We start from the raw sequence: 13,935 nt of genomic DNA, 5'->3' as shown, positions 1-13,935 counted from the left end.
AGTAAAATCCTTGTTTATTGTTCCCACTCAGATTCCCTAATTTATAGAAACGTACAACAGCTTTCAAATGACCCATAGAATTTGATTTGGATATAACAGATTACATTTGTTCTGTAGCTATAAGTTCAGAATTAAGCTTTTGATTTTTTAAAAAAGTGATCTTCAAAAAAGATTAAAATAGTGACTGAATCTAAAAAAAAGTTCAATTGCTTTTAAGAGGCTGTGAATAATTTGGGGCACCTGGGTGGCTCAGTGGGTTAAAGCCTCTGCCTTCGGCCCAGGTCGTGATCCCAGGGTCCTGGGATCGAGCCCCGCGTCGGGCTCTCTGCTCAGCAGGGAGCCTGCTTCCCTTCCTCTCTCTCTGCCTGCCTCTTTGCCTACTTGTGATCTCTGTCTGTCAGATAAATAAATAAAATCTTTAAAAAAAAAAAAAAAAAGGCTGTGAATAATTTAAATATGGCTGTTTATTTCTTCCTTTCACTCTGTTTATCTGACGAGCATTTTTGAGAGGAATTTTTCTACAGTGATGTATTACCTGTTAATAAAAAATTAATGTTTTAAAAACTTTAAATTATATTATCGGTCCTCTAGGGTACCCTGCTGCCTTATATGTTGTACCTCTGTTCTCTCACTCACACAATCAGTACCTACCTTCTTTCCTACTAGTGTGAAAAGAACATAGATTTTGGAGCAAAGCAGAGCTGGGTTCAAATTCTTGCTCATAATTACTAACAGGGTAATTTTGAGAAAAATTTTAGAAAATTACTAAACTTCCCTAAATAGGAGTCTTCTAGGTCAAAATAAGGAAAACAAAAACAAACTTTGCAGGACTATTGTACTTTTTAATGAGATGATGTGTATTAAGTGCTTATTACGTCTGGCACTTAGTATATTTTAATAAACAGTAATCAGTAAAACACAGAGTATTCTTATGTCTCCAGTTTACCTTCCTTAACCTTATTTCCTAATAAATGAAAACTGTCCATAAATCCTAAGTGTTTATGTTCATTGTCCTGGGATATACCTGTGCCCTCTACCTTCTTGCTTCTCTAATGTCCCCTCTTTCACTTGTACACATCTTTCTTCTTTTTCCTTTGTTGTTTTTTTTTTTTTTCTTTAATGGCTCAGTTCAGAGCCTCCTCTTCTCAGTATAAAATTATTGGTTCACCTTGTACTTACGGTTGGTCCTCTTTACCATTCAGTTTGGCATTTAGCGATTGTAGTCGTTTTCTTTGTATTCATGTGATACCTTTAATAAAGTAGTCTTCTACAGGGCAAAGGACACTGATGATTCTTTAAAAAAAATTTTTTTTTTAATTTATTTATTTGAGAGAGAGAGAGATCACAAGTAGGCAGGGAGGCAGGCAGAGAGAGGGGGGGAAGCAGGCTCCCTGCTGAGCAAAGAGCCCGATGCAGGGCTCCATCCCAGGACCCTGAGATCATGACCCAGGCCGAAGGCAGAGGCTTAAGCCACTGAGCCACCCAGGTGCCCCTGATGATTCTTTAGAAAAAGCAGTTCAGTAGAAGAAACTTAGGTTTGGGGTTAGAAATCCTTGGTTTTAGCATAGTGCAAGCTAATGCTATTTGTATGAGCTTGGGCATGTTTCTGTGTACAGTGTGTACGGTGTAAATAACAATACAGGATTTTGGTGAGAATCAGATGAAATACAGTATGTGTGTAATAGAAAGGAATGTATAAACAATGTTGAAGTTTAGGTATGATTGCTTTTGTATCTTATTTTGTATCATATGTTATGCCTTGAATGTAGTGAGGCTTAATATGTTCATGATAATGATTTTTTAAAAATTCCTTTCAGATTTTCCTGAAATCAAAAGAACATACCAATATTTTGTACGTTTTGAAAATTATATCAAAAGATTGTAATGAAAATGTTATAGCTATCTCCCCTTGTTCTTGGTTCTAATAAAATGTTCAGTTTTAATATACTGTAGTATGATTTATTAGATTTTACATTCCATCATATTAATTCATTATTTTTGTTCAAATAAATAATATATGTCCTTGCACAATTAATGATCTTTCTTTCCTACTTTGCCCTAGAAACTAATTTGAAAGAGAGTGATTTGAAAGGGGTTTGTTCAAAGGCATACAATATGGTAATAGCTGGCCACTTTTTTTTTTTAATTCTTAAATTAGTCTTTTTTTTTTTTTAATTTTATTTATTTATTTGACAGACAGATCACAAGTAAGCAGAGAGGCAGGCAGAGAGAGAGGGGGAAGCAGGCTCCCTGCCGAGCAGAGAGCCCGATGCGGGACTCAATCCCAGGACCCTGAGATCATGACCTGAGCCGAAGGCAGAGGCTTAACCCACTGAGCCACCCAGGCACCCATAAATCCTTAAATTAGTCTTAAGAAAGACTCAAAAGAAAGAAATGTGTGGAGATTTTTTAAAAATAAAAACTGAAAAAAATTACTATAGTTTAATATAGATTTTAAAATATAGTTCTCCCTTCTAAGTGGTCTCATTTTTCATCTCTTCAGAATCATAAAACTTGGGTTTTAAGTGGGATATTATGTATGGATAGGCCCTGAGTGGAAAGTTGTGGCTCAACAGGTATAGTATAAATTACATATGCTTTGCCTCTCTTCATTTAGGAGACCTGTGTTTTTAGATTGTTTTAGTTATGTGCCTAACTTCTCCTAGATATTTGGGATGAATAAAAATTTTCTGTAAACAAAGTTTTATTAATAAAAAAATAAGCTTTGGTGGAGAACATTTCATTATTGGAATTTGACAAAACCGGGATTTATTAAACAGTTTTGTAGTTTTTGAGAAGCAATCAGATGTTGGGGCGCCTGGGTGGCTCAGTGAGTTAAGTGTCGGACTCTTGAATTTGGCTCAGATCATGAACTCAGGGTCCTGTGATGAGCCCTGTGTCCAGCCTGTGCTCAGTGGGGCCTCTGCTTGTCTCCCTCTCCCTCTCTCCCTCCCCTCAACTTGCACATGCTTGTGCTCTCCTTCTCTCTGACCTAAATAAATCTTTTTTAAAAAGCAATCAGATGTTGCAGTTAGTTGCTGACTCTATTTTCTATAGACCGATTTTAACCTTTATTTTCAATGTAAGGAAATACTGAGCATATATAAAGTTTAAATGTTGTTTTAGAAATAAAAATTAAATGGCTAAACTTTGTACTTTATTAAATTAAATAAAAGACTTTATCATAAAATTATTATTTATCAAAAGAGTGAGAAAAAAAGCCACTGAGTAGGAAAAAACATTTTTAAAAGGACTATTATCTAGGATAAAGGACTATTAAAGGACTATTATCCAAAATATGCAAGGAACTATTAATACTCAGCAATAAGAAAATGAAAAACCCAGTTAAAAATTGGGCAAAAGACCTTAAGAGATATCTCACCCAAGAAAATATACAATATCTTAGTTTGGGCTCTTATAACAAAAGACCATAGACTAGGTGGCTTATAAACAACAGATGGTCATTTCCTACAGTCTTTGAGGCAAAGAAGTCCAAGATCAGGTGTTGGTAGATTGATTTCCTGGTGAGAACCCTCATCTTAGCTTGCAGGAGGTCACCTTCTTGCTATGTCCTTACCATGGCAGAAAGAGAGCTCTGGTCTCTCTTCCTCTTTTTATTAAGGACACCAGTCCTGTCATAGGGACCCCACTGTTATGACCTCATCTAAGCCTAATTACCTCCCAAAGGCCCACCTCCAAATGCTATCATATTGGGGGTTATGGTTGCAACATACAAATTTGGGGGGGGCACATTCAGTCCATACAGTCTACCCTTTTTCTCCTCAAATTCATGTCCTTCTTGCATGCAGAATATACTTCGATTTCATCCCAATATACCCCGAAGTCTCAACTCAATCCAGCACCAACTCTAAGGTCTCATCTAAATATCAGTTAAATCAGATATGGGTGGCGCTTGAGGTATGTTCATCCTGAGACAAAATGTCTTTCCATCTGTGAACCTATTTAACCAGATAAGTTATGTGCTTCCAAAATACAGTGGGAGGAACTGACAGAGCATAGACATTCCCATTTGGAAGGGGAGAAAATTAGAGGAAAAAAGGGGTGACAGGTTCTAAGCAAGTCTTCAAAATCTAGTGAGTAAATACTTTTAGATATTAAGGCTCAAATGTAATCATCTTGGATCTGAAGCTCTTCTACCTTCAGGACCCACTGGGCCAGACATTCTTGCCCCAAGGCTTTTTCTTTGCTGCCGCTATTACCCTTAATGTCTCTATTTTTAGCATCCATCTCCAGTCTCTTCCAGGCTCTACCACTTACATAGTTCCAAAGCCATTTCTGTCTTTGTAGGTATTTGTTACAGCAACACCCCACTTTTTAGTACTAAACTCTATTTTATCTTGGGCTGCTACAAAACAAAACCCAAAACCAAAAACAGAACAGAAAACACAGACTAGGTGACTTAAATAATAGACATTTATTTCTCATGGTTTTAGAGTCTCAGTAGTCTAAGATCAAGGTATTGGTAGATTCAGTTCCTGGTGAGGACCCTCTTCCTCACTTGCAGATGCTGCCTTCTCAACTTTGTTCTCATGGGATTAGGGAGAGAGAAAGAGAGCTCTGGTCTCTACTCTTAAGGACACACTAATCGCATTATGGGGGCTCTACTTTCATGACCTCATCTAAACCTAATTACCTTCCAACAGCCCCACCTCCAGATACATCACATGGACAATTAGTGCTGATTTGGGGAGGATACATTTGGTCCCTAATATATAGATGGCAAGTAGCACATGAAAGATGCTTAACATAGATCATTAGGGAATTGTAAATTAAAACAAGATACCACTGTACACCTATTAGAATGGTGAGAATCCAAAAATCTGACAGCAGCAGATGCTGGTGAGGATGTGGAGCAATAGGAACTCATTCACAGCTGGTGGGAATGCAAAACAATACAGATAGTTTGGCAGCCTCTTAGATAACTAAGCTTGCTCTTACCATACAATCCAGCATTCCTACTCCTTGTAATTTATTCAGATGGCTGAAAACTTAGGTTCACACAAAACCTGCAGGAGGATGTTTATAGTAGTTTTACTTGTAATTGCCCAAATTTGAAAGCAACCAAGATGTCCTTTAGTAGGTGAATGGATAAATCTGTGTTGCATTCAGAAAATGGAATAATGTTCAGTGCTAAAAAGAAGTGTGCTATCACGCCATGAAAAGGCTTTGAGTAACCTTAAATGCATATTATTAAGTGAAAGAGGCCAATTTGAAAAGGCTACACACTGTGTGATTCCAGCTGTACAACATTCTGGAAAAGGCAAAACTGTGGAGATAGTAAAAAGATCAGTGGTTGCCAGTAGTTAGGGGAGGGAGGGATGAATAGGTAGAGTACAAAGGATTTTTAAGACCATAAAATATTGATACAATAATGGTATCTATTTTATTTTATTTTATTATTATTTTTTAAAGATTTTATTTATTTATTTGACAGACAGAGATCACAAGTAGGCAGAGAGGCAGGCAGAGAGAGAGGAAGGGAAGCAGGCTCCCTGCTGAGCAGAGAGCCCGATGTGGGACTCGATCCCAGGACCCTGAGATCATGACCTGAGCCGAAGGCAGCGGCTTAACCCACTGAGCCACCCAGGCGCCCAATGGTATCTATTTTAAAAAATTCTTATAATGACTCATATTAGCCATCAGCCAGGTCATCTGATGCCAGCTGGTGTACTGCAGTTCAATTCTGACACTAACCATCCTGAAATAGCATCAGACTGCACAGCTGTAAGGGCATGGCTCCCAATGAGAGACTGTCACCACTTTGGATGCCAGCTGCAAATTGGGTCCCCAGGCTACTGACATGTCTGGTCAACTAGCTGCAAATCCAGGGGCTTCCTAAGACCGCCCCCACCCCCACATACACAAGACTGTCCTTCAGATACCATTTGCAAGTTTAGAGGTCTCCAGGCCATCTGTACTTATGACCAATTGGCTATAAATCTGGGGTTCTTGTGATCCTTCTCAGTTTCAGTAATATGCTAGAGTGACTTAACTCAGGGAAGTGCTATACTTAGGATTACAATTTTATTGTAAACAACGTAAATTATGACTAGCTAAGTTCCATTACAGTTTTATTGTAAACAACGTAAATTATGACTAGCTAAATGAACACGTAAGTTGAGGTCTGGTAGGGACCTGAATATAGAATCTTGTGCCCTCTCCCTATAGAATCAGGGTACATCACTCTTCTGGTATATCAGTGGGTTAACCAACCAGGAAGCACCCCTGTGCTTCTGTTTCCAGAGTTGTTTTTTTTTTTATTTTTATTTTTTACATTTCATGACACAGGCATGATTGATTAAACATTGGCGCATATAACTGGACTAAATTTCCAGGCTTTCCCCTCTCCCCAGAGATTGGGCTGAGCCAAAGTCCCTAATCATACATAGTCTTTCCGGTGACTAGCCCCCATCCTGGGCTGTCTCTAGCAGAAACTATAGTGGGTGAGTCACGGGGCTTATCAAAAACAGATACCCCCTTGTCATTGGAGAAATTCCAAGGGTTTTAGAAGCTCCTTGCCAGGAAACCAGGACAAAGACAAGGCAAATTCTTTATTTTACACCATCAGGTTTTTAAGAAAATGGTAGCTCTTGAGATACCTACTAGTTGTTGTTTTTTTAATTTGAAAATATATCATGGAAGCTGAGGTGACTGAAAAGTATTAAAGATTGGAAGACTTAAGAGCAATAACTGATTTACTGATCTCTGTATCAACTTGGTATTTCTTTAAATTTATTTTTATTCACTTATTTTTAAAGAGATTATTTATTTATTATATTATTATTATTTATTATTATTGACAGAACACAAGCAGGGGGAACAGAGGGAGAGGGAGAAGCAGGCTCTTTGGGAGCAGATAGCCCAGTGCAGGGCTCAGTCCCAGGACCTCTGGATCATGAGCTGAGCCAAAGGCAGATGCCCAACTGACTTGAGCCCCCACCCCCTGCACCTCTCACTTGTTATTTTAATTATTTAGGCTTTATATAGCTGTTTAAATCTTTATATATCATGCAGTTAGAATATTTTATCTGACTTTATGCGTAAATATATTTCTCCTGGTAAAAAGGAGAGAGGAATTTACATGGAAAGATGAGCTAGTAGAATAATGTAGGACCCTTTTTAGTTTTTATTACCCTAGGTTGTCAAAATAGATAACCTTAAAAACTTTTTTTTCTGGGCTATACATTGCTTCATTGGACTCATTTTTTTTCTTCTAATAGCAAGTTATTTCACAGTGTATCCACTTTCTCCAAGGAAGTGCTTACTTTGTGTTTCTTTTACAGATTGATTATACCGGAACAGACCCTTCTAGTCCCTGCAATAAATGTTTGTCTCCGAATGCGACACCTTGTTACTGTACCATTAACTTCACACTGGAACAGTCATTTGAGGTCTGTATTCCCAATGTCTTAGAAAAACCCTGCTTTTAAAAATATTGATGTTTTATTAAAATTTTTTTACTAATTTCATTTTTGTAGCAAAGTCCATATCCTTTTGAGGAACATTGTTTTGTTTGACTATTGCATTATGCTGTCTGGTAATTAAATATCATGTATTTATTTAAATAGTTTAGTACTTTATAAACTAAATTTAAAACATTTTATCTTTTCACTGGAAAATTTTATTTTACAAAGCAATGTATCATTTATATGAAATAATTTTGCCTACTTTTTTTTTTTTTTAAAGATTTTATTTATTTATCTGACAGACAGAGTTTGCCTACTTTTAATACTAAAGTAAGTTTACTTCGGAAATTTACTAAGTCATTCATTATTTAGTTGTCTTGTTTTCTATTAGATATGAATTGCCATAAATGCAAACACGTAGTGAAACCTTATTGAGCTTTTATGTCTTGACAGCAATTAGAACACTACTCTCTGTGTGTGTGTGTGTGTGTGTGTGTGTGTGTGTGTAGTTATATATCTTTTGCATTCATTCCTGTTACTGGAAATTGAGCCGATGCTAAAGGACATAAGGATTCAGAATAGACATGACAAAACCAGTTTGTGCTTTCCTTTACCTAAAAATTCAGCATAAAAAATTGTTTTATTCTTCAGGAAGCAAAATTAGTTTAATACTTGTCAACTTTTTAGATTTTCTACAATTGAAATTTTCTTAAAAGACCTGTTTGACTTTTGTGGTCCCCGGCAAGTGGTTGCCATCTAGTGGTTGTAGATGTTTGTGCACTGAAATAAAGGACTAACACTAGGGACGCCTGGGTGGCTCAGTTGGTTAAGCAGCAGCCTTCGGCTCAGGTCATGATCCCAGGGTCCTGGGATCGAGTCCCATATCGGGCTCCTTGCTCGGCGGGGAACCTGCTTCTCCCTCTGCCTCTGCCTGCCATTCTGTCTGCCTGTGCTCGCTCTCTCTCCCTCTCTCTAACAAATAAATAAAAAATCTTTAAAAAAAAAAAAGGACTAACACTATCTTAAAAAACATGCAAATAAATTTGGGAGCAGACAGGAATTTGTTTTACTTTGTTTCAGCAGAAATCACATATAAATTTTAAACCTCAAAAATTCAGATTTTTTTCACTGTGATGAGAAAACTGTAAAGAAGTTCTGCTTTTGTCTGAACAGACAGAATTGAGATAAAACAGTCTTGAAAGCTTCAGTTGTTTCTTTCCCCATCCAAAAACACCTACTTTAGAACTTTTTCTGAAAAGCCCATTCTTTTGTGGATCCTGGGTTCCTTCACAAGACCAAACTTTGCATTGGACTGACAGACTTTTCAGTTATTTTGTCTCAGTATTCACTGAAAGGATTTCTTTTTCAGTTTATAAGTTGAATTTACTGTACTGCTTCTTAATTGAGATTATCTTTTTTTAAGCATATTCTTTGTTTCTGTGATATTTTTGATAACCAAAAATAGTTCTTATGTGAACATTTTCTTTATATCAAATGGGAAAGTTTGTATAATTTGACATTTGAAAATAAAATTTTAAATAAGTAATTGTGTATGTGAAAATAGCAAATCAAATAAAGCCTACTTAAAATGTTATTTTTAAAAATTATTTATTTATTTATTAAGATTTTATTTATTTATTTGACAGAGAGAGAGAGAGAAAGATCACAAGTAGGCAGAGAGGCAGGCAGAGAGAGGGGGAAGCAGGCTCCCTGCCAAGCAGAGAGCCCATGCAGGGCTCAATCCCAGGACCCTGAGATCATGACCTGAGCCGAAGGCAGAGGCTTAACCCACTGAGCCACCCACATGCCCCTATTATTTATTTTTTAAAAAGATTTTTATTTATTTATTTGACAGAAAACACAGGCAGGGGAAGCAGCAGGCAGAGAGAGAGGGAAAAGCAGGCTTCCCGCTAAGCAGGGAGCCGGATGTGGGGCTTGATCCCAGGACCTTGGGATCATGACCTGAGCTGAAGGCAGGTGCTTAACACCTGAGCTACCCAGGAGCCCCTATTGAGTTATTTTTGATTGTAGACTATAGAAGTAGCAACCAGAAAGGAGAAAATAGCTTAATGTTTTTGCTACCTCTTAAAACCTTAAGTCATTCAAGATGGTTTTGCGGTGCCTTCTAAATAATTATAGTGTATGTCGGTCACCCTTCTTTCCCAAGTTATTCTAAATTGGCTCCACCAACTATATTAGAGCATTTTTCTTGATTGTTATATATTAACTCATTAACTTAGATACTTTACTAATTATTAATTTATTAATTACTAATACTATATAGCATGTTGTTAAGAAATTTTTTATGTCTCAGTTCAAGTTAAGAATTAACTTGGACAATAAATGAAAGTTAGACCATTATTCCTTTGAAAAGTTGACTCTCAGTGGAGACCAATCTGAATTGGAGAAAATTTGAAGTTGAAAGTAGAATAGGCTAATAGACATCTTGAGGGCTTTTTTTTCCATGCAAATAGTACTTCTTTGAAGTCTTTAAGGATATTTCAAAGTTTTTTCTTGAATTTTTTAACATACCTTCTTTAACCTTACTTACAGTTTGTAATGTTTTAGATTGTTAAGGATTGGTAGGATTCACTCCAGTACTTGTTTTAAGTTATCACAAATTCTAAACTAGTAAAGTCCAAATGACTAGCTTTTATGTATGCATGAAACAAGTTTATACACAACAGTTTCATATGAAAATTGTTTCCCTTCTTTTTCTCTAGGGCAATGTGTTTATGTATTATGGACTGTCTAATTTCTATCAAAACCATCGTCGTTACGTGAAATCTCGAGATGATAGTCAACTAAATGGAGATTCTAGTGCTTTACTTGTAAGTAAAATGATGGGAATATGAAAATGTAGATATAAATAAGAATATGTGGTAATAGCTTAGTTAGAAATGTTAAATTTAATAATGTTAGGATGAAATTAAAGTGTTACTTTTTACTTGTAGTTTGTTTAGTGAGAGTTTTTGCTTTTTTATTTTATTACTATTTTTTGAAGATTTTATTTATTTATTTGACAGAGCGAGAGCACAAGCAGGGGGAGAGGGAGAAGCAGGCTCCCCCCTTTTTTTTTTTTTTTTTCAAAATTTTATTTATTTATTTGAGGGAGAGAGCTCAAGAGATTGAGCAGGAGAGCAGGAGCAGGGGAAGCTGCAGAGAGAGAAAGGGAGAAGCAGGCTCCCTGCTGAGCAGAGAGCCCAATGTGGGGCTAGAGGATCTTAGTTTCCTGACTGTTCAACTTTTCATAGTAGTGGTTGGTCCCCAAGTATTTTATGTTAGTGTTGCCAGTGTAGCAAACCTTCAGAGTTCCAGAGCTATTTTGGGTTTCTTAGATATAATGAATTTCTTAGAATGCAGTTTAGGACTATATTGTGACCAGAATGCTCCTGGTAAGCATATACTCCTCTAGGTTATCTACTGGTTTTATTGATCATTCCTAATGTTTGGGATCTCAAGAAATAACATGTCTATTGAAAGATTCTGGTTAGGTCTGCAATATTTTGCAAAATACCATGTGGGGTTTTAGGACTCAAATCCAGAGAAGGTGATATTCTATGAGACACACCAAGTTCTTAGATCTTTCTGAATTTGTTGATTGGGATTATAGATTGGGTGTGTTTAGAGACCTGGAAAACGGTGGTTGTTTTATAATTCCTTTATTTAGATACACCCTCTCTTTGCTAAAAGCAGAAGAAACAGAGATCAGTTCTTTTCTTACAGGCTGCAAGCAAAAAGCTTTTGGCCTAGACTAGGAATTGATGAATTTGTTTCTGTAAAGCTCAGACAGTAAATACCTTCGGTTTTGCAGGTCATATGGTCTCTGACACAGCAACTCCCCTCTGCCACGGTAAAATGAAAGTAACCCATAGACAATACTTACGAATGGGTGTACTGTAACTGTGTTCCAATAAAATTTTATTTATAAAAACAGGTATAGTTTGTTATTTATTGATCTCTGAGCTAAACCAAATACATGATTTTAAAGACCAGGTGGCTTTCAAAGATTTTGAAGATTTTAAGAATGGACAGATTGAAGTCTTTGTTACTTAAAACATTGTGTGTAAGGTCCTTCACAATCTTCTGTCAACCTACCACTCCACTCTACTTCCTTATTTCTAACTCATACCTTTCATGTATCTTTGGCCTGGCTGCCTTGGGTGATGTATGCTTCTTCCTAACCATTCCTGAGACCAAGTAATCTGCCCTTCAGCATTTACATTTTATTTGCCTAGAATACTGGTTTAAGTCTTGCCCTGGAAGTCCTCTCATGTGGAGGCCTGCTCTTTTCTATAGTGCCCTTGGATACAAAATAACTTCTTTACATATTTAATTCATTCATACCCTATGCCAAGTCACTTCTCACCTTGCTTAACAAACTTTCCCCATATCATGCATTCCCAACTCTCTCCATATCATTTGTTCTGGCCCTACTGTCAGGCCATTTTCTACATAGTCGCTGTAGTGATCTTTTGAAAAATGTAGATAACCACTTAAATGATCTTTTAGTGGTCTACTGGCATTTGGAGTAAAATCTCAGGATGATCTGAACTATGCATAATTCTCCAGTGTCATCATACGTTATTCTCCTTGTTCCCATACTCTAACTACATTCTTCTTTTATCTTCTCAGAAATAACAAGTTCTTTCTCAGTGGCCTGTATTCTCTCTGCTTAAAACCCTCTTCTGCCTGCTCGTGACATGCTTGCCTTCTCTTCTTTTTTAGGTCTTAATTCATGTTATATTACCTCCAGAACAAGCTTTTCTTTATCATAGGTTCTAAAGTAATTTATTTTGCCTTCCCCTATTAATTACTTGGCATACCACTTTCATAACACTTACTGCAATTTGTAATTACATATTTACTTATTTGTCTTCTGTTTTCCCAACTATACTATATGCTATGCTCATGAGGGCAAGGATCATTTTAATCACCATATACCAAGCACCTTGCCAGTGCTTAGCACATGGAAGACGTTTAATAAATACATGTTGAATGACTAGAAACTCCTTCATCATGGCTCTTATTTCATATAATAATTGGTTGTATATGGATGTGTTTCCTCTGTTATACTGTGAGCTAAAAAGCGGGGACTTTATTTATTTATTTGTTTGCTTTTTCTGTGTCTAATACCTTGCAGGATACATGGTATATTAGGTACTCAATAAATGGCTTTCCTAAACCAGTTACTGGAAAGTATCTAGCATTGCTTAGTTCAGGATCTCTGATGCGTAGGTAGTAAAAAAATATTTTCCTTTCTATTAAAACTTCTTGAAGAATTCAGTGGCTAGAATATATATCCCCTACTGAAGAGTTTATTTGTATTTAAAACCTCACCCTCCCTCCTTCCTTCCTTTGACGTAGAACCACAGGATTAACCCAGAATTACAAAATTTGAGATTATCTAGTTGAATATGTTCATTTTCTAAGTTAAGCCAGGTAAATCAAGGGACTTGCCCAAAGTTATATAGTACATAGGTGGAACTAGAGCTTCCAGTCTACTTTTTTTTTTTTTTTTAAGATTTTATTTATTTATGTGACAGACAGAGATCACAAGTAGGCAGGGAGGCAGACAGAGAGGGAGGGGGAAGCAGGCTCCCGGCTGAGCAGAGAGCCGGATGCAGGGCTCCATCCCAGGACCCTGGGATCATGACCTGAACCAAAGGCAGAGGCTTTAACCCACTGAACCACCCAGGCGCCCCTGCAGTCTACTTTCAATTGAACATTCCTTTTATCATGTCACAACTGGATTGAGAATAGACTGCTTCTTAATTTTTCTTGAGCAGAAAACTTCGTGATATGATTTTTGTGTTGATAAGAAAATTTTAAAAAAGTCAATTTGATATATGTATATATGACAAAGTATTTGCAAGGAAGGGTTACATAAAAAGGTAATACAGTAACATTAAGAAAAAATTTGAGTAAATGAAACAAGATGGGATTGGGAGGGAGACAAACAATAAGTGACTCGTAATCTCACAAAACAAACTGAGGGTTGCTGGGGGGAGGGGGGTTGGGAGAGGGGGGTGGGGTTATGGACATTGGAGAGGGTATGTGCTAAGGTGAGTGCTGTGAAGTGTGTAAACCTGGCAATTCACAGACCTGTACCCCTGGGGATAAAAATATATTATATGTTTATAAAAAATAAAAATTAAAAAAAAATTTGAGTATTTAAATGTGGTGTTACAGTCTTTACAGTACAGAATTATTCTGTATGCATTACAAATGAGACACATGTTGGGACTGAATTTAAAATCCGTAATTAGGCTAGCTCGTAGTTCTCCCAGAGGCCCATGTGATAATTTCTTTCTTCTTTTCCTTCTGAACATCAGAATCCCAGTAAGGAATGTGAGCCTTATCGAAGAAATGAAGACAAACCAATTGCTCCTTGTGGAGCTATTGCCAACAGCATGTTTAATGGTATGATACAGATAAAAAGAAATACAGATTATGAACATATATAAATAGGAAAATGTGTATAATTTATTGATACTGATTGATAGTC

General features: G+C 36.7%; 1 protein-coding gene across 2 annotated transcripts in view; it reads left to right on the top strand.

Annotated features, from left to right (window-relative positions):
* The window catches only part of LOC111147658 (transmembrane protein 30A), a 35,640-nt gene that overhangs the window by 15,965 nt on the left and 5,740 nt on the right, over positions 1 to 13,935 (top strand). Inside the window, exons 2-4 of one of the 2 annotated variants that reach the window (XM_022503855.1) lie at positions 7,305 to 7,412; positions 10,151 to 10,258; positions 13,763 to 13,850. In XM_022503855.1, the coding sequence (XP_022359563.1) occupies positions 7,305 to 7,412; positions 10,151 to 10,258; positions 13,763 to 13,850 (304 nt within the window). The remainder of the gene's footprint in view (positions 1 to 7,304; positions 7,413 to 10,150; positions 10,259 to 13,762; positions 13,851 to 13,935) is intronic. The other variant, XM_022503856.1, reaches the window with a different exon arrangement.

This window comes from Enhydra lutris, unplaced genomic scaffold (assembly GCF_002288905.1).
Source record: "Enhydra lutris kenyoni isolate GAN:26980312 unplaced genomic scaffold, ASM228890v2 scaffoldscaffold17, whole genome shotgun sequence".
NCBI lineage: Eukaryota > Metazoa > Chordata > Mammalia > Carnivora > Mustelidae > Enhydra > Enhydra lutris.
This window is presented reverse-complemented; position numbering and strand designations above follow the sequence as displayed.